The sequence below is a fragment of the Kalmanozyma brasiliensis genome, assembly GCF_000497045.1.
Source record: "Kalmanozyma brasiliensis GHG001 unplaced genomic scaffold PSEUBRA_SCAF2, whole genome shotgun sequence".
In the NCBI taxonomy this organism is placed as follows: domain Eukaryota; kingdom Fungi; phylum Basidiomycota; class Ustilaginomycetes; order Ustilaginales; genus Kalmanozyma; species Kalmanozyma brasiliensis.
In genome coordinates, this window is record NW_015961959.1 from 467,182 (window position 1) to 486,906 (window position 19,725).

The 19,725-nt window shown below is 58.5% G+C and overlaps 7 protein-coding genes across 7 annotated transcripts; 3 read left to right on the forward strand and 4 right to left on the reverse strand.

Annotated features, from left to right (window-relative positions):
- Positions 1-451: 451 nt before the first annotated feature.
- PSEUBRA_002673 (Ribosomal protein L28) lies at positions 452-949 on the forward strand (the record flags this gene model as incomplete). The annotated part of the gene is made up of 1 exon (XM_059464873.1): positions 452-949. One exon carries the CDS (start codon positions 452-454, stop codon positions 947-949), a length of 498 nt encoding a protein of 165 aa, XP_059321297.1.
- A 96-nt stretch (positions 950-1,045) lies between these two features.
- Positions 1,046-2,701, reverse strand: PSEUBRA_002674 (uncharacterized protein; the record flags this gene model as incomplete). The annotated part of the gene is made up of 1 exon (XM_016437085.2): positions 1,046-2,701. The coding sequence occupies one exon, from the start codon at positions 2,699-2,701 to the stop codon at positions 1,046-1,048; it is 1,656 nt and encodes a 551-aa protein (XP_016292576.2).
- A 1,161-nt stretch (positions 2,702-3,862) lies between these two features.
- On the forward strand, positions 3,863-6,184 carry PSEUBRA_002675 (Sec23/Sec24, trunk domain protein; the record flags this gene model as incomplete). Its single annotated transcript, XM_016437057.1, has 1 exon — positions 3,863-6,184. One exon carries the CDS (start codon positions 3,863-3,865, stop codon positions 6,182-6,184), a length of 2,322 nt encoding a protein of 773 aa, XP_016292577.1.
- Positions 6,185-6,363: 179 nt separating this feature from the next.
- On the reverse strand, positions 6,364-6,987 carry PSEUBRA_002676 (DnaJ; the record flags this gene model as incomplete). Its single annotated transcript, XM_016437086.2, has 2 exons — positions 6,364-6,410; positions 6,489-6,987. The coding sequence occupies 2 exons, from the start codon at positions 6,985-6,987 to the stop codon at positions 6,364-6,366; spliced, it is 546 nt and encodes a 181-aa protein (XP_016292578.2).
- Positions 6,988-8,078: 1,091 nt separating this feature from the next.
- Positions 8,079-14,459, forward strand: PSEUBRA_002677 (Tetratricopeptide TPR1; the record flags this gene model as incomplete). The annotated part of the gene is made up of 1 exon (XM_016437062.2): positions 8,079-14,459. The coding sequence occupies one exon, from the start codon at positions 8,079-8,081 to the stop codon at positions 14,457-14,459; it is 6,381 nt and encodes a 2,126-aa protein (XP_016292579.2).
- Positions 14,460-14,632: 173 nt separating this feature from the next.
- On the reverse strand, positions 14,633-16,264 carry PSEUBRA_002678 (WD40 repeat; the record flags this gene model as incomplete). The annotated part of the gene is made up of 1 exon (XM_016437069.1): positions 14,633-16,264. One exon carries the CDS (start codon positions 16,262-16,264, stop codon positions 14,633-14,635), a length of 1,632 nt encoding a protein of 543 aa, XP_016292580.1.
- A 506-nt stretch (positions 16,265-16,770) lies between these two features.
- PSEUBRA_002679 (Citrate synthase-like protein) lies at positions 16,771-18,305 on the reverse strand (the record flags this gene model as incomplete). Its single annotated transcript, XM_016437077.1, has 2 exons — positions 16,771-17,828; positions 17,939-18,305. 2 exons carry the CDS (start codon positions 18,303-18,305, stop codon positions 16,771-16,773), a joined length of 1,425 nt encoding a protein of 474 aa, XP_016292581.1.
- Positions 18,306-19,725: the final 1,420 nt, after the last annotated feature.

Sequence of the window (19,725 nt, forward strand, 5' to 3'; positions counted from 1 at the left end):
GAGTGGAAGATGTGCGGCAACAAATTCAAGGTCTTCTTCTGTGCCAAAGGGAAATTTTGAGAGCTCAGCCTGAGGCGGCGAAATTTTAGATCCGAAATCCGAGCCAACAAAAGGCTCTGATGAAATCCTGACAAACCGGGTCAGAGGCAAGAAAAGGGTCAGGCGAGTGGGCTTCTTCCAATAGTTGCTCGAGTTGAAGGTCGAATCTGTCACTGCAACCGTCACTCTCTATCCTATCGACATCGCCCAGCACCACACGCAAGAAGACACGCGCTCGATCGTCCGCAGCTTGATCTCCACAGAGCTCACGTAGAGACCCGTTCCGCAGCATCCATCAACGAGCGCTCCTAGCAGCAATCGATTATCCTTCCTCTGATTGATTCGTCAGATCTACCCTTGGACCCAAACCCATCACAGCCCACTCCGAGCGGACCACTTTCACATCATCAGCATGTTCTTCACAGCCATCCGTCTTGGCTCGCGCACAACCTATCGTGGATCTCGCGGTTCCGGCTCGGGCGCCTCGACCCGCACCACTTCGTTCTCCTCGCCCAAATCCCGCAACGCCTCTTTGGCCGCCTTGGAAACAGGTACGATCTTCAAACGGTCCCAACGCGGCCTTTATGACGGTCGAACCATCCAGTCGGGACATAACGTGCCGAAATCGCGCCAAAAGACCGCTCGAACCTGGTCGCCCAACGTCCAATCCAAGAGGCTGTGGTCGGATACCTTTGGAGAGTTCTTCAAGGCAAAGGTTAGTACGAGTGCCTTGAGGTCAATGGACAAGATGGGTGGGCTGGATTACTATTTGGCGAATACGAGGGGTGAGAAGCTAGGCGAATGGGGGAGGGGATTGCGGGAAAAGTTGGCGGTGAGGTTGAGACAGAACAGACTGCAGGCTCAGGCGGAGGCCGGATCGGACAGGGTGGGCAAGAATGCGAGTGCGTAGACCGCGCAACTTCAAGACAATACATTCAGTAACCTCACACGAGCCAAGGATTGTGCACATGACCGGCAAGACTGTATTGAAGCGGCATTCAGGCAGCTACAGCGTGGGCGTTCCAGGCGTAGGCGTTGCTCCGGCCGACCGACGGTCTGTGGAATTGCTTTCTAGCCGACGCAGGTACTCCTCCATCTTATCTGCTCCAGATCGCGTCTTGTGCAGCGTGCGGGTGGTCAGTCTCGGCGCGCCCTCTGCTGGGGAAGACCCGCGCTCTATTGCAGCTGCAGATCGAGTCGGTGAGGCAGACGCGTTGTGCCGCACAATGCGTGCTGCACCGCTTCGTGACGAGTGCGACGCCGATGTTTGGCTTGAGTATTCGTCCTGCGTCGAGGCGGTCAGTGTTGAGACGAACGAGGTGTGGGACGATGCTGCTGAGGAAGGACGTGCGAAGATGGGGCCCTCGTCGTCGGTCGAGTCGATGTGAGGTTCCACATCGCTGTTTGCAATTGCATCAGCGCCTGAACTAGAGTGCCCCGCAAAGGTCGAGATGCCTCTGACCGTGCCGAGCTGTGCGGTGGTGCCAGCAAATCTGGGTTCCTGGCGATGCCGTGGGCTCCGGTGAGAACTCATCATCGACAGTCCGCTCAGTTCGGACTTGAACGAGCCGCTAGAGGACGCGATAGACGGTGTTGGGGAGCCTTTGCCGCGCGATGGGCCTCTGTAGCCATGGGCTGAGCCGAGCAGATCTTCGGACGAGCCGATGCCCTGATCGCCACCGGTGATGTCGCCCCTGAAACGAGACGACGGCTTCTCGCCCGTCCACGTCTTCGACGTTTGCACCACTTCGAATGGGATGCGATATGCGTCCAGCCACGCTTCTGTCGCGCGACCATCGGTGCGATTCAGATAGCTGGGCTTGTCCGTGGTGGCCGTCTGCGATTCGAGCATCTTGTCGTGCAGATGGGCGGGCGGATAGGCGATGGCGATTGCAAAGTCGGTATTGGCTTCCGTGGTGCTGTGACAGTAGAGACAGACGCTGAGAAGCTCGCGGAGGTAGCGTGGTGCTTCTGCCGCATTGAAGAGGTCCTTTGTCGCTGTCGACGGTCCGCTTGCGTCCTCAAAGTCGTGCCTCGCATCGTGTGCGACGGACTGGCGTTCGGCTAGGGTCGTCTCTCTTACCTTGGCGATCTGAGCTGGTGTGGCGCGGAAGTGCTCCTTCTGAGCAAAGATGCCAGGAACTGGCTCGGTGAGCATCGCATTGCCGTCTTGGGTCGAGATGGCAATCTTGTCCTCGAGCCACCGCGTTGCCTTTCTCGCTGCAAGGTTGATTGGCTCGTCGCCTTTCTTGAGCAAGTCGAGTGTGTTTATGGCTTCGAGAGGGATGATGACGCAAGTGGATCCGTCTCGGCTCCAGTTATGAACACTGCGCAGCGAGAAGATGAGCACGCTGGCATCTACGAGGCGGATAGCGGTGGCCGTCTTGGGCTTTGCATCGGAAGTACGACCTGTGGTGGCCTCCTCCTTTGGATTCACACCAGAACCGGTGACAGCTCGAGGCTTGGACTGATCGTGTCGCGTGATTGTGGCGCCATGAAGGGCAATTGGGCTGCTTCTCGTCTTGTGCACGCCGCGCGGGTAGGTGATCTTGCTGACGTCCTGCTCGAGCTTGTCGACCTTGTCTTGGAGGAACATGACGCCCATCGCGTGAGAGAGACGCGCCTGACGCTCAGTCCTCTGTTGCGTCGTCTCGTCCGGCATGATGGTATGGTGCGCGGGATGGCTCGAAGTGGGAGCACGAGTGTTGCTTGGCGGTTCAGAGGTGGATCCCTGCAGATGAAGGTTTCAAGGCCGGGGAAAACATGTTGCGGAGAGCAACAGCGGCAGCGGCGGCTACTTCGACCGGCTTCAGTTTCCGCGCATCATGATGAGGTTCTTCGTACGTCTGTGATAGCGTGAGGTCTTGCAGAAGCGGATGGAGATCGATGGGCCTCGCTGTTCATCCAAGTGCGATCTAGAATGGTCTTGAGAACGCTGCGGGGAGAAACGGTCCAGTCAGTGCGCGTCGTGGGACTGTGAGAGTCCGTCCAAAACCGAGCCGATCCGAGCGATCAGATATGAGCTGAGCCTGACCCAAAGCTTGATATGAAGGGGTTGACTCGACGTCGAACAAGGTGTTGTTGCATGTCTCGAGCTGCAGCATCCTTAAAGCCGCGGACCGAATTTGGCCCACAAATTTCGGGCTGAGCTCAGTTGAGCGGCGTAACACAGCCTCACTTTTTAGGCAATTCGTACGATTTGCAGCGAATCGGCGATCAGTGCTCCATCGTGTTTCAGGAAGAAAGGCAGCGACGTGGCTCAGATGGCACGAGCCAGCAGCGGGGCCAATCTGGTAACATCAAAGGCTTTCCGTCTGGCCTGCCAGATCCCGTATGGACTGTCGATCAGCCTCGTATCTACTGTCGTGTCACTGCATACTTTGTTTCGATGAACTCGCCTTGTCGTTGAATCAGACAAGCTCGCATTTGCAAGGTGATGTTGAAGAAGCAAGGCGTGAGAGCGGTTGGAGAGGCATAGAAAAGGCGATAATTGGCTGAGATGGCCTGCGCGTTGATTTCTGGCACGCACTGCACAGCACAGCGCCGAAATTGCGCTCAGTCTGAGTTCTGAGCTGCGACTGCGACGTGTTCCTGTTCGGCCAGCAACCAAAGCACGCGGAGCCGTGCGTTTGGTGAATTGACTTGCGATCTTCCAACGAGCAGCGACGACATCAGCTTCTCTTCTCATCCACACCCTCTGCCTAGCCTTGGCTTGCATCCTTCTCGATCGATCCCCCAATTTTATAGGCTCGTCGAAGGCAGGCGCTCGTGGCCATCACTCAACTCATCTCCTCTACCTCCGCAGCAAGCGAATTTGGCCATCATGAACGTCGATGATGTCGAGGATCGCGATGGCGTCCGCCTCTCCTGGAACGTCTGGCCTTCGTCCAAAATCGAGGCGACCAGGACCGTAGTCCCCATCAGCGCTCTCTACACCCCTCTCAAGGAGCGCGAGGACCTTCCTCCTGTCCTCTACGAACCCGTCACTTGCAAGCCTCCTTGCCGTGCCGTTCTCAACCCGTATTGCCAGATCGACGTTCGCGGCAAGCTTTGGATCTGCCCCTTCTGTCTTTCGCGCAATGCTTTCCCACCTCACTACAAGGACATCAGCAGCACCAACCTGCCCGCCGAGCTCCTTCCCAAGTACACCACCATCGAGTACACCCTCAGCCGACCTGCACAGATTCCGCCCATCTTCCTCTACGTCGTCGACACCTGCATGGACGATGACGACCTCAAGGCTCTGCGCGAATCGCTCGTCGTCAGCTTGAGCTTGCTGCCTCCCAATGCTCTCGTTGGTCTCATCACCTACGGTACCATGGCTCAGGTTCACGAGCTCGGCTACGATGCATGCCCTAAATCGTACGTCTTCAGGGGCACCAAGGAATACGCGCCCAAGGCGATCCAGGACATGCTCGGCCTCAACCCCGGCGCTCGTCCCATGGGCCCTGGCGCACCTGGTGCTCCCGGCGGACCCTCGCAGGCTCCTCGTCCACCCAACGCGCCCGCACAGATGGGCGCATCGCGCTTCCTCTTGCCCGTCTCGCAGTGCGAGTTCCAGCTCACCCAGATCCTCGAGCAGCTGCAAAAGGATCCTTGGCCTGTCGCCAACGACAAGCGAAGCCAGCGTTGCACTGGTGTCGCTCTTAGCGTAGCCGTCGGCATGCTCGAGACCACCTTCCCCAACACCGGTGCTCGCGTTATGCTCTTCTGCGGTGGTCCCGCGACGGAAGGACCCGGTATGGTCGTCTCCACCGAGCTGCGTGAGCGTATTCGATCGCACCACGACATCGACAAGGACAACGCCAAGTACTACAAGCGCGCCATCAAATTCTACGAGGCAATGGCCAAGCGTGCGGCAGGCAACGGTCACACCATCGACGTGTTTGCCGGCTGTCTCGACCAGGTGGGTCTGCTCGAGATGAAGAGTCTCGCCAATCTCACCAACGGTCACATCATCCTCGCCGATAGCTTCCAGATGGGAATCTTCAAGCAAAGTTTCAACCGCATCTTCGTCAAGGACGACCAGGGCCACCTGCAGATGGGCTTCAACGCTACTCTCGACGTCCAGTGCACCAAGGAGCTCAAGGTCTCGGGTCTCATCGGCCACGCCGTCTCTGCCAACAAGAAGTCTGGCTGCGTCGGCGAGACCGAGATTGGTATCGGCCAGACCTCGGCATGGAAGCTGTGCTCGCTGACACCACGCACCTCGGCTGGTATCTACTTCGAGGTGGTCACACCAGCAGGACAGCCTATGCAGCCTGGCTCGCGAGGTCTCATTCAATTTGTCACCCACTACCAGCATGCCTCCGGCCAGTACCGACTTCGTGTTACCACCATCGCACGGAACTTTGCCGAGGGCGGATCCGGTCAGATCGCCGCCTCGTTCGACCAGGAGGCAGCTGCTGTGCTCATGGCTAGGATTGCCGTCTTCAAGGCTGAGATCGACGATAGCCCCGACGTTCTGCGCTGGCTCGACCGCATGCTCATCCGACTTTGCCAGAAGTTTGCCGATTACCGCAAGGACGACCCCACCTCGTTCCGACTGGGCGAGAACTTCAGCATCTACCCGCAGTTCATGTTCCACCTTCGTCGATCGCAGTTCCTGCAGGTGTTCAACAACTCACCCGACGAGACGGCCTTCTACCGTCACGTTCTCAACACGGAGGATGTCAACAATTCGCTGATTATGATTCAGCCGACTCTCATGTCGTATGGCTTCGAAGGACCACCGCAACCGGTGCTGCTCGACTCGGTGTCGATCCGACCGGACGTGGTGCTGTTGCTGGACACGTTCTTCCACATTCTCATATTCCACGGCGAGACGGTGGCGCAATGGAGAAAAGCGGGCTATCAGGATCAAGAAGGATACGAAAACTTCAAGGAGGTGCTCGAAAACCCCAAGGCGGACGCGCAGGATCTGCTGGCGGACCGCTTCCCCATCCCGCGATACATTGTGTGCGACCAGAACGGCTCGCAGGCGCGTTTCCTGCTGTCCAAGCTCAACCCGTCGACGACGCACATGAGCGGCGGCATGTATGGCTCGTCCGGTGGAAGCGGCGCTGCGATCTTTACGGACGACGTGTCGTTGCAGGTGTTCATGGAGCACTTGAAGCGGTTGGCCGTGGGCGCTTCGTCCAACTAGAGTTCGAGGCTCTTTTCTTTCTTTTCCGCCTTTCTTTGTCGAGTGTACACGCTCTGCGTTCGAAATACCAAGCTTTTGTTGTCTGTCGCACGGTGTGGGTGTCTGGTAGATGATGCTGAATGGTGCAGGTGAATCCTTTGTACATTTGGTCTAGTGTATCGGGCTACGAGGTGGGATGTTTAGCGGCTGACCATCTTGTCGAGCAGATCTTTTGCCTCGTTGATTTCTGCACAAGCAAAAGACGAAGTGTCAGCACCATCGTCATCATCTGTACTTGCTTCGATCCTCGAAGAGTTGGACTTACTGGAAGCGAGGTATGGTGCTCCACCACGATCCGGGTGGTTGGCGATCATCATGCGCCTGTGCGCCTCCTTGAGCTTTGCCTTTGTCAGCGCGGTCTCTCTCAAGCCGAGGATCTGCGCGGCTTCCTTCTTGTCCATCTTGCCGTTGAAGCCGCCCTTGATCCACTTGCCGCCAGGTGCACCGGCGCCGGCCTTGGAGCCGAACAGAAGGTTGGCAGTGAGACCGGCAATGACGAGGCCGGCGCCGATCATGATGGGCGTCGCGATGGGGTTAGGCAGTGTGTGGCGGAAGAGCAGCGAGGAGTTGGGGCGGAACGGAGTTGAGAGAGAGCGAGATGCTGATGCTCTCGAGGCTGCATTTGTGCGTGCTGGTGAGACTGTCGAGCTCGAGGAGATGCATCGTACCGCTGGACGCAAAGACTGGAGGCTGGATGATGAGGCGGTGGAGGTGCTCGAGAGGGCTGCTCGTGCCAGCGCACGCGTTGCTGTTGGTGCAATCATGTCTGGACAGAGGTCCTGAGCGACGAGACAGAGGAGAGTGGTGATTGATGAATCGAGAGGTTGAGATGGCGGTGATGTGCTCAGCCAACGACTTGAAAGGGTGAATTCGGCAAGCAGACTCGAGCTTTCTTCCCCTCATGACCAAAAAAGCACACGCACGAAATCTCGAAAATTCAATCCGAGTTGGCAAACCATTGATCTGACAGCCTTAAAAAACTCGCCCGTCAGCTCCACACACGGCGTAGCCAAGAAGGCGGTCGCTACGTAACTCTGCGTCCTGAGAAGAAATTCGCCGAAACAGCGAGCTGCAACGCTGAAAAATAGAGCTCTGTGGCTTTGGTACCCACACCGGCGAGGTCGTCTTACGCTCGCTCACATTGACACGGCAAAGCTTGAGCATACTGTCGTTGAAAGACGCCGTCGTGCCTGTGTCGAGGATCACCCTTGTCTGGCTCGCAAGACCGGGCAGTTGCTTGTGATGAAGCGAAGGGCCGCTCCTGCAGGCGAAAGAAAGGTGGAGCAACACGGCGCTCAGACCACTTTCGACATTACATGTGACTAAGGCCTGAAAGTGACCAGCTCAGATGGTGTCTTGGGAGCTTGTCAGCGCGTCCAGATCAGGCTGAAAGGATGCTTGCGAGGTGTTGAATGTGACTGAGAGTGACTGATGACGACTGAGATTTCGGATGATGCGAGAAGAAAGACGACCAGACCCTGTCGAAGGTCGCTTCCACCTTCTCGGATGAGCCGTATGTCATTCCTCGGAAGCAGCCATTGTTGTGCATCTCGAACTTCACATCCAACCATCATCACCACCTTTTGTACACATCAATCGAACCTCGATCCCGCTGTCGACTCAAACGCCCTGCCGCTCCCTCGCAAAGCCATCACCAGCACGGCATCACGCACGGCATCACGCACGGCACCAACCTCTCCCACTGTCCCTCGGCAATCTTCGAGTCAGCCTGGGGCTATCACTGGTTCTTCCTCGATTTCCCTAACTGGATCCCACTCCCGTCTTACCTTCAATGACATCCTAGTCGAATCGAAAGAGCGACCCCAAGCTCTTTCCTCTCACAGCGCGAGGCACCATGCCGAACCTACCTTCCAGCTCCTTCGCCTCGGAGGCTCCCTCCACCTCCTCAGGGCGAAGAGGCTCAGAACAGCTACCCTATGCTCAGATAGCGATCAACAGCGCAGACGCTCCGCGTAGAGCGTCCTTAGGCAATGCCATGTCGGTAGGCAGCGCCAACGACATGCTCAGAGCCGCTTCTGCTATGGCCGCTCAGGCTAGCTCAGGTGCGGAAGGTCTGCAAGCTGTCAGCTCTGCTCTCCTCAACCAGGCCAAAGCCCAGGCATCCGCAACCGCCCAAATATTACATGCTAGTACCACTGCCGGCGCAAGCGATCCCCAGTCCACTCCCATGGCCCGCAACTGGTCCGACTCGGCGGGCTACTCAGCAGCAATGAGCAGACACATTGCCTCCACTATCGAAACTCAGATGACCAAGCCGCAGTCTTCCTCCCGACGACCACAGACCGCCGCGTCCCGCAGTACTGCTATCGATACAGAGACTGCATCCCCAGACTCGACCGATCCCGAAGCTCAGATGGGTCGCATCGCTGCACAAGCTGCGGCTCGAGAGGCTCAGACCCAATGGCGAACTCAATTGGCATTACGCCGTTCATCAGTGCAGACAGAATTAACAGCAACCACAGGCGAGCCCTCCGCGTCCTCACATGCACCTGCAGCGTCAGCTCCTGCCAACGCTGGAAGAGCTTCGCAATCCGGTCCACGTCCAGGCTCCGTCAGCACAGCGCCCGACACCAATGCACGATCAAGAGCGGCCGCAGACACGTCGGATATGTCTATCACCGAATACCTTCGCTTCCTTGGCCTCAATCACATCGAAATGCCCTCTGAAGGGGTCGAGCAATCTTTTGGTCGCGAAGCTAGCTCTTCGTCTCGATACTGGGATGCGACAAATCCCCACATGGGCTTCAGTCTCTCGGGCGTGCCCAGTATGCCTTTAATGCCCAACCCACCATTGCAGATGCTACCACCTCCCGTCTCGCCTTCTTTCCGCAGGAAACAATCCCGTGGTCGCTCTTGGCTTGGACATGCTTCCAATGCCTCGGTCAGCTCTACCGATTCAATCGATACCAGCAAAGACTTTGAACCGAACGTCATGTCGCCCTTTCCATATCCATTTCAGGTGGTCCAGACCCCAGGAGGCACGGCAAGAGCAGGCTGGTGGGTGCCCGTCTCCGAGGTGGCGCCGGATAAGAGAGCCAAAGCAGTCAAGATCGGCGAAGATCTACCAGCATCCTCGACCTTTGCCCTCAATCAGGCGTCCTCGCTCGAGGATGCACCAGAGAGTACCTCGATTCCGGCACACGCCGATCATGACGACGCCGAAGCTCAGCTATTGTTCCAGCCGACATATCGGGACTTCACTCAAGACGAATACTCGACCCTCGCCACCGCTGCGGCCTATGCGACCGCAGCACTCACCAGCATAGCATCAACACCGGGCGGCGAGTCACAGCCAAGCTCGCTGAGATCGCTGACGGCATCGGAGCAGGAAGCAATCGCCAATCAGCTGAGGGCATGGGCAGGTCTGGAAGGCCCAAACGCCCAGGCGGAAGCTCGAAGGGCGCTCGAAGAACGCCAAACACATCTCTTCAATCAAGCATTCCATCACGACCTGCCAGACGATCGCGATCGTCGCGGGCCAGAGTCTGGTGTAGATGATCAGTATGGCCAGCTGCATCGACCTGAGGAAGCAACTCGCTTCTTTCCTCCTGACTTTGCGAGCCACTACCGCACGCAGCTCCAAGCGCTTGCCGAAGGTTACTACGCTCGCCTGCACAATGAGAATCTGGCGCAAGCACATTTCGCACAGCCTCCCGCCAAGAAAGCCCACATCGGCGAGCATCGCGCAAATGACGACGCCACTGGCAAAAGAGATGAACACAAGACACCCACACCGAGGACACCGCATCTGGATATGGTTGGCATCGAGGGTCTCAGCGATATCGAGCCTCCGGTACGCACTCCGACTCTGCGTCCAGGCGCACGAGATCCAGTCGAGCTGTTGAACGCTGCCTCGACTGCTGCCGGCCACGATGTCTCCTCTCCCGAAGTGCGAGACCAATTGCTTCAGTACGCCCATGGACTCTACACACAGGGGCCTCCGCAGCCAGATGCCTCTGCCAAAGGCACCGACAAGCTGCATCCCACCCTCTTGCCGCTCCTGCACACCCTGCATAAGCTTCACCCTACGCATCTTCCGGTTTTGCTGCTGCTCTCGTGTGCCTACTATGCCGCCGACAATTTTGCAGGCTCACTTTGGTACAATCGGCTTATCCTGCGCATCGACCCCAACTACGTCGAGAGCATGAGCAACATTGGAACCACCTTACGGGCATTGGGTCGATACCGAGAGGCAGAGAGCTGGTGGTGGAGAGCCATTCGACTTCGTCCCGGCTACTGGGATGCGTACGAGAACCTTTTGGGCGTGATGTGCTCCACGCATCCTCCGCCAGCGCAAAGTCAAGCCGGCTCCCAGTCGAGCTCGAATGAGTCGCCGCCTGCGCAACCACGTTTCGAGGAAGCACTGCATCTGTGCGAGCACGTCGAGTCTCACGTCGTAGGCGAACAGAACACGCCAGGAGTCTCTTTGCCCCTCTGCCTTCCGCCGAATCTACCCTTGACACAGACACCTCGACTCCAAAATTTGTTCTACGCCAAGGGCAACCTCAAGTTCGTCCTGCCGGAATCAGGCGCAGTACCAGCTGCGGCAGAGTACCAGAAGGCTGTCGAGGTCGTGCTGTCTCGCGATGCAGCAAATTGCTACAGTCTACGCGATCTAGTGGTTGCGACGTGTGCCGTGGGACTGCTATCGATGGGCGCTATGCTTCCCGGCACTGCTGCAGCAGCTGCTGCTCTCGAGATAGCAGTGGCTTTGGGCATCAATTCGACGAATCCAGAACATGCTGCCATTTTGGCCAGCGGTGCCTTCAACCGCTTCTGTCCTGGAGGCATCCTTGCCCTGGTCAAAGTGTCCGGCGAGGTTGTGGTCAGCACGTTGCTTCGCCTCGGCAACGGACAGCTTCCTATGCTGTTGCTTCTGCCCGAAGCCGCGACACAGCTCTGCAAAGTCATCTTCGCGGAGACAACCGGCAACTTGCCTGCGTTGGTCCAATCACCACTACCTTCCAAGCCACAGAATCCGGCGACTCTGCAGCAAGCGCAGAAGCAGGCCGCGCAGACTGCTTCCACCATCCTCTTGACACTCGCCAAATTGTTCCAGGACGCCACCGCCAGCCCGATGGCCGGCCCACACGGGCCGTTGACGCTAGGAGGCATCCCGCCATCCACTTCGTTGCTGCTGCCGCTCTACTATCTCTCGATATCGATGCATGCGTCCGCTTCGACTTGCAACAATCTCGGTATTCTGCTGTCGTCGATTCCAGTCGTCACCACTGTGATCAACGCAGCAGGTCAGCCTCAGCAGCTCAACGGGCAAGCACTGGCGATGCAGTACTACACGCAAGGTCTTCAGCTCGACCCCAAGCATCCTCACATCTACACCAATCTCGGTTCTCTCCTGAAAGATCTTGGACACCTAAACGAAGCGATCAAGATGTACCAGAAGGCGGTCGAGTGCAACCCCAACTTTGACGTCGCCCTCGCCAACCTCGGTAACGCGATCAAAGATCAGGGGCGCACCCAGGACTCCGTCGTCTACTACCGTCGAGCGGTCCAGGTCAATCCTCACTTTCCCGAAGCGCTCTGCGGCCTTGTCAATGCGCTGCTCGCGGTGTGCGATTGGCCAGAGGTGTACACCGACAAGCGAGCCGTCGCGAAGCAGCAGCAGCAATGCAGTAGCGGTAGTCAAGCGGTTGGAGTTGCGACCTCGCCTGGTGGCTGGATGGTCAACGTCTCGGACTTGGTGTCCAAGCAGCTCAGTGATGGCTGTCAGTACGGTGCCGGTGCATTCCAGACTGTGGGCCCACTCGAAAACTGGGTCCAGGCAATCGTCCAGTCCATGGGGGACACTCGTGCGGCAGCAGCACAGATCTGGACTCAGCGTCTGCAGTCATTCTACCAACCCGCCTTCGACCGAGTCGCAAATCAGGTCTGCGAAGGTGGCTATCTGATTCACCTGGTCGAGAGGATGATGCGCCGATCACAGCGGAGGTGGTACGTCGATACCTACGGTGCTGGAGCGCTGCAGGCGGCAACAGAGCTGCCCAGAGTTTCGGTCACCGATGCACGCGGCGTTAGCTATGCCCGACCAAAGCTCCCATCCTGCTTGGTCACGCCAGCGACACCCACCGTGCTGCCTTTCCACACATTCACATATCCGCTCTCACCGCGACAAATCCGTCTCATCTGCCATCGCAATGCGTTGAGGATCTCCCAGAGCACCCTGACGCAGATGTGGGTGCCCGATGTGGTGTACCCGCCTCCGTCACCGCCGGCGCCCAAGATCAACATCGGCTACGTGTCGTCTGACTTTAACAACCATCCGCTCGCGCACCTGATGCAATCGGTCTTTGGCTTCCACGATCTGTCGCGCTTCAACATCTTTCTTTACGCGACGACGCCATCAGATGGAAGCCCGTACCGCCTAAAGATCGAACGCGAAGCCCAGCATTTCGCAGATGTGTCGACATGGTCGAACCAGCAGGTGGTCGAGCGTATCGTCATGGACAACATCCATGTGCTAATGAACCTCAACGGGTACACGAAGGGAGCACGTAACGAGATCTTTGCCGCACGGCCGTGCCCAGTGCAGATGGAGTTCATGGGCTTTGCCGGCAGCATGGCGTCGTACTGGACCGATTGGGTGGTCGCGGACCCCATCGTCTGTCCTTCCGAAATGACGTGCGTCGACAGATGGCGCCAGCAAAAGCATTCCGCAGCAATCACAGGTTCGTCGCTCCAGCAGCGTCCGACCGACTTGATGGCAGACGTGGATCCCGAAGAGGCTTCCGATGACTGGGTCTATCCCGACCGGTTCATCTACATGCCGCACTCGTACTTTGTCAACGATCACAAGCAGGGATTCCGCGAGACCGTTTCCAACGAGACCATCGAGCTCGCCACCAAAGGCACCGAGGGCGAACCACTCGCAAAGAAGGCCGACAGCTCTCCCACAGACGAGCAGCGGTGGGCGAGCGAAGAGCTCAAACGCTACGCGATGCGACGCGAGCTCTTCCCCACCCTCCCAGACGACTATGTGGTCTTTGCAGACTTCAACCAGCTGTACAAGTGCGATCCGATGCTGTTCCGGTTGTGGCTGCGCATCCTCCAGCGCGTGCCCAAGTCGATCCTGTGGCTGCTACGCTTTCCGGCAGCCGGAGAGCACCATCTGCTGCGCGAGGCACGACAGTATGCAGGCGACGAAGTGGCTTCCCGCGTTATTTTCACCGATGTTGCGCCCAAGCACATCCACATCCATCGCGGTAGAATCGCCGACCTGTTCCTCGACACCACCGAGTGCAACGCGCATACCACCGCAGCCGATATCCTGTGGTCAGGCACGCCGGTGCTGACTTGGCCGAGACACATGCACAAGATGTGTTCGCGCGTCGCAGCGTCCATCGTCCACGCCACCGGGTTTGGCGACGAAATGACGGTGAACAGCGAGCAGGAGTACGAGGATCGGGCGGTGCAATTCGCCGAGTCTCTGTCGTACACTTATTTGGACGAGAAGGGGAATGAGGTGGTGGGTGTGGTGGACGAGACCAAGGTGCGGTTCGCCAACGAGCTCGAAGCGGATCCTCGTAGTGTTGCTGCTCAGCCGCATAGTACGGGTGCTGCGACGTCTGCGGCCGCTGCAGGAGGCACGGGCTCGAGCAGTTCTCAAGGACATCAGAACGGCGCGTCTCACAGTCGTGGTGACAGCAGCACCTCGAACTCCCCACGCAAGACCACCTCAAGCGGCACCGGCCCCAGCGCAACGCCCAAGTCCTCACCCGGCAAGCACGCCGACGAGGCCTCCGAGACGTCAGCAGCCAAACGTGCGCGCTCCGCCTCAGTCCTACCGGGCTCCCCCGCCCCGGCCCCAACCGGCGTCTCGCAAGCCGCCGCCGCCAAACATTCAGACGCGACCGTTTCGACCAACGCCACCCTTGCCTCCGCCCTTCCTCCCCGCCACACCATCCGTCTGCCCCCCTCTCCGACCTACCCAGGCGCCATCACGCGTCGGTCCACCGTTGAGGATGCGAAAAGCCTGGCGAGCCTGCGCAAACGCCTCTTCCTCTCGCGCGAACAGTCGGCGCTCTTCGATACCAGAGCGTGGGTGCGGGATTTGGAGAAGGGGTATGTCGAGGCGTGGACGCGGTGGGTGTTGGGCGTGGATTGCGAGGACAGTGCTGAGTGCGAAGGTCTCAACAGAGACACCGAGATCGGGAGAAGGGTCGAGAGGAGCGGACACATCTGGGTGCGCGATCTGTGAGCGCTTCAGGGTGGGATGCGACGGCGCTCTTCAGACGGGCGTTGGAGTGATGATCTTGAATGGCAAGTCTGCGAATGAGCCTACCAGTGTGATTGAGAAACATGGCAGTGTGAGTGCGGACAGCAGTGTGACACGTGAAGACCTCCTTTGTATGCTCGACGAGGCGCCTAAGATTACTCCTCGTCGCTACCCATCAACTCGGCCAACTCGGCCTCCTCCTCGGCTGTCATCTGGGGTGCGCCTAGCGGCTCCTCCTCGCCCTTCTTCCTAGGTGCAACGGGTGGGAGCGAATTCTGATCCCACTCCTCCCCGCCATGCGTCTTTGCGTCTATCGTGGGACGTACCATCTCTGGCTTTGGCAAAGACGCCACTTGGTGCAGGGGCCATCGTCGTACCGACCCGTCGAGGCTGGCGGATACGATCCATGCTTCTGCTTCCCCTTGGATTGGGGGCAGATCGGATTTCGATGTGGAAGGGGGGCGAAGCCAGAGGGCTAGAGTGGTGATTTCGTGCCAGTGCGCTTCCACTTCGTGCACCTCCCCTTCCTCCCGTGCGGCGGAGAGCGTGGTGGATGCGGTCGGTGATGGGTACACGCGGACATGCTCGTCGCTTCCCCCTGTCACCACTGCCCCCGCGTACTGCTCGAATTGAGCCGCTGGCGGGAGGTAGAGCGAGAGCGGTAGCACGGCCTTAACAAAGTCCTCATGCATCACCTTGACATAGGGCGTCGTCACCGCATCTTGCGTTCCGAGCAGGGGTGTTGATGTTGAACCTCCCGCTTTGACCGACGCCACCGGCTGAAGGGCGGGAGAGAGTCGATAGCCAGCCGCACTCTTGTCTCCACTCGCACCCCACAGTTCCGCGACCAGACGATATCGCGATCCGTCAAGATCCTCCTTGACCTCGCTCACAAAGGCATCCGAGCCCAAGCTGGCAGTGTCGCCCTCCACCTCCTCCCGCCGCCATCCCACCTTGAGATCGTAGACGCTCGTCGAAAAGCCGGTGATCTCGCGCAGCACCTCGAGTCGTTGAGTGGAAGGGTGGAGCGAGCATTCGAGCACGCGACCCATCGAGTCCGCGCTATACAGCCGCGTGATGCCGTCCAATCCGACGAGAGAGGCAAGCGCGTTGATCGGTCGCGAATGATGTTTCGACTGATGCACGCACTTGAGCGTTCCCGCAGAAGGGGAGAGGAGGGGGGTGGCGTCCCACAGCATGACGCTCTTATCGCTCCCCGCGGTTGCGATGTAGGTCTTTGCCCCCGCGACAAAGACGTGGATGGCCTTGATGAAGTCCACCATGGCATTCTCTACCACGACTATCGGATCCACATTCCTCCCTGCCTGACCCGTCTCTTGGGGGATGCGATACACTCTTATCGCCCGATCCCACGATCCCGTCACCAACAGTCTCCCCCCCTCTGCATCGAGGAAGTCGAAAGAAGGAACGGGCGCCTTTGCTCCCCTATACACCGCCACCGTACATCCACTCTTCATCTCCACCTGCCTCACCACACCCCCCGCCTCACTCGTCCACACGCACCCATCGGCAACCCGCAACGAGAGCACGCGAAATCGCCCCCCGTCCGCACCCGACCCTTCCACCGCCAGATCCGCCGCGTTTGCCACCACCGCCGACTCGAAGGATGGATTGAGGTGGATCGGATGGCCGTACCGTGCGCGCGCGTCGGCGCTGCTGGCAGAGGAGACAAGGCCCGAGGTGAGAACTGCTTTCCGTGCTCGGTAGGCGCCGAGCGCTTCCGAGTGCGAGGTTTGGAAGAGCGTCGCGTTGGACGTTGTCTGCATCGTGACTCGTCCTCTTCGTGCGTCGTAGAGTTGCGAGACCGTAAGAAGGGGTGCTGAATGGATGCGTTTGCTGTGCGCTCGCTGGGTTGATGGCGACGGCCCTTGATGGTGTAGTGCCAAAGGTCAAGCGCAGCAAATGTGACACTTTGAAGATGCACACTTTTGGACTGGTGCAGTGTTGGACTTTCTCCAGACGCGTCCTCCCTTTCTTCTTACCGCGCGAGACACTTTACACGTCCTCTTGCCGCTCCTGTCTCACTCACACATCATCCCTCATGACACTCCCCTCAAAACGCTTGCTCATAGCTCTGCACTCGAGCAAATGGCCTAAAACACTCAACAGTCGATCGATGAGCGTCACACAATTCAAAGAACAGGGATAAAAGGCTAAATCTTTTTGGGAGGGGCTATTGTTGTAACACGAAAAATCGGCAAAGTAGCGAAACTCTTCTACAGGACTTGAGTCACACGGAGATGATCTCCGGTTCGTGGGGATCCAGCATCGCTTACTTCTTGAGGAAAGCCTCGAGCGAGTCCATGGACATGGACTTGGGGCGCTCGATGGGCATGCCGAGGTATCGGTCGGCGACCAGCTGGGGGAGGGCACCGATGGCACGCGAGATACCGAAGATGACCGTGTAGTAGGTGAACTCGGTGAGGCCGTACTGGTAAAGCACGCAGCCGGAGGCGGCGTCGACGTTGGGGAAGGGGTTCTTGGTCTTGCCGTGCTCCTTGAGGACGCCGGGGGCGACCTGCGAGACCTTCTGGACGAGCTGGACGATGGAGCTGTCGCGCAGCTCGGGGCGGGTATCGCAGAACTTGCTGAGCGCGGTGAAACGCGGGTCGGGCTGACGCAGAACGGCGTGACCGTAACCGGGCACGACACGGCCCGACTTGAGCGTGGACCAGAGGTACTCCTTGATCTGCTCGTCCGAGGCGTTCTCGCCAACGGCCTCCTGCATGGCAAGAGCCCAGCCGAGAACCTCCTGGTTGGCAAGACCGTGCAGGGGACCGGCGAGACCGAGAAGGGCAGCCGAGTACGAGAGGTAAGGGTCCGAGAGCGCCGAGCCGACCAGGTGGGCAGTGTGGGCCGAGACGTTACCACCCTCGTGGTCACCGTGGATGGCAATGTAGAGACGGAGGTAGTCGGTCATACCCTGGTTGTCGCCGTAGCCGATCATGTTGGAGTAGTTGCCGATCAAGTCGAGGTTCGAGTCGATGGTCTGCTTGCCGTCACCGCGGCCGAAGACGTTGTAGTAGATACGAGCGGCAATGGCGGGGAGCTTGGCAATGAGGTCGATCGAGTCGTCAAGGACGGGGGCCCAGTACTCGGTCTTCTTGATGCCCTTGGCGTAGGCAGCGGCGAACTTGCTGTCGTGGTTGAGGGCAGCGACGGCAGCGGCGAACTGAGTCATAGGGTGGAGGGTCTTGGGGAACGAGTCGATGATCTTCTCGACGTGGGCGGGGAGAGCACCCTGGGCAGCGAGCTCGGCGGAGAGACCCTTGACCTCCTCCTTGGAGGGGACGTTGCCGGTCAACAGGAGCCAGAGCATGGACTCGGGGACTGTGAGCGCGAGCAGAAAGAGGAAAAAAGCGTCAGCAATCAAATTTTCGCGAAGTTATCGGCTGCAAGAGAGCAGAAGCTGGTGCTACAGCGTTTATCGTAATACTCACGGATCTCGTTACCGTTGAGGCCAAGGTCAGCGGCGGTGGGGAGAACCTTCTGGGAGTCGGGAATGGACTTGCCGTGGAAGGTGATACCGGTCTCAGAGTCGAGAACGGAGCCCTCCCAGAGCATGACCTTGAGACCACGCATACCACCGAGAAGGTGCTGAAGCTGGATCTCGCCGAGCTTGGACTCGCCGTGCTCAGCCTTGAGCTTCTTGAGCTGCTCCTGCTTGGCGGGGATGATCTCGGCGACGGCATCCTTGAGGGTCTTGGTGGAGGCGAATCGGACGGAACCGGCGCCGGCGGCGGCAGCGAACTGACGGGCAGGGGCAGCGGCCCTGAGAGCGAGACGAGGGACGGTGAGCGACAACATCTTTGGAGAGTGACGGGATCAGGGATGTGGATGATGGTGAAGGAGAGGAAGAGAGGGGGGAAGAAAACGACAAGTGACGATGTTCGCTCTCCTCTCACACGCGGCACAGCGATAGACGATTGGCCAGAGCGGGCGAGCGGATGTTGCGATGAAATCGACAGGAAGCGCACGCCGGGCGGAATGGCCGACGAATCTTTCTCGCCCGCTCACTCACACACTCACGGACGGGTGCAGCGAAAAAGAAGAAAAAGGTCCAAGCGAGCAAGGCAGACCGGCAGAAGAAGCAGACACGCGACGGAGACAAAATGACGATATGATCCACTTGAAAATCATTCTCAGCCAGCCCAGATCCCAGCGGAGCAGCGCGGGAGCCGATCCCATCAAGAAGAAAAAATATCACAATCACATGCAGGCGACCCAACTTGACTTTTGGTCCAGCACCACGCCCAACTTGGCAGGCAACACCACCATCTCATACCCTCGAATGATACCAGCCTCGACACATGAGACGTCCGACTTCAGATCCAGCTTGTCCAAAGGTGAAGACTCTTTTGGGCCTTCTACTGAGAGGAAAACAGTGGCCGACTGTGTTGTGATGGGTTGGCCTACCCAAACTCGTCCGTCTGCTGCTGGCTCTTGCATCGATTATCGGATTTCACGTCCGAGTCGGCCTTCCGTGACCGTTGGCGCTCCTTGTCGCCTTTCTTCCGCCTTTCGCCTCGTCCGACAAGCTCAATCTCGCTGACAAGCGTCTCAATCGACTTGCTGTTCGAAGCTCGGAGGCGTTCCGACGATCATCTGAGCCAGCGATCCATAAAATGTGACTTTGTAGAGAGCATCAGGAAGACACGGCTGGTAGAAGAATCTCTCCGCCCCAAACTCACGCTTGCAGATTTCATGCACCCTCGCCAGGCCCTTTTTTCGGATCAACCGGCTCTTCTGAAAGAGACCGGCCGGCGCTCGTTTGATTTGCATGCTCCTTTCCTCGCAGCATCCCGTCGGCTCTCGATGCTGGCAGAGCGTCCTCGAAACGAGCCGTTGGTGCTGTGTGAGCTCTGCAGTCTGTATTCTTGATGGAATGATAATCTAGAGTTCACCATCTCAAAGCGAGTAGCGACGTCAAAGAGTCGCTCAAGCACGCCCTAGCCGGGCGAAGGCGGCCATGCTTCTTGCCAAGACGACCAACTGGTAGGTCCTGAAGCAGCCGTCGGTGATCCATCCTAATAGCCAAGAATGCGGGGTCCTAAAGAGAACCAGCGAGACTCCGCAAGCTCGATGAAGACGTCCGTATGGGGAAGCCGGCAAGCAAACCCCGCCGAGTACCGACTGGAGCGGGTCATTCACCTCGCTACCTTGGTCCAGACCTGTTTCGTGGAAGGGATGGCGATCTCATGTCGAGCATTGCAAGGCCGATTTGATC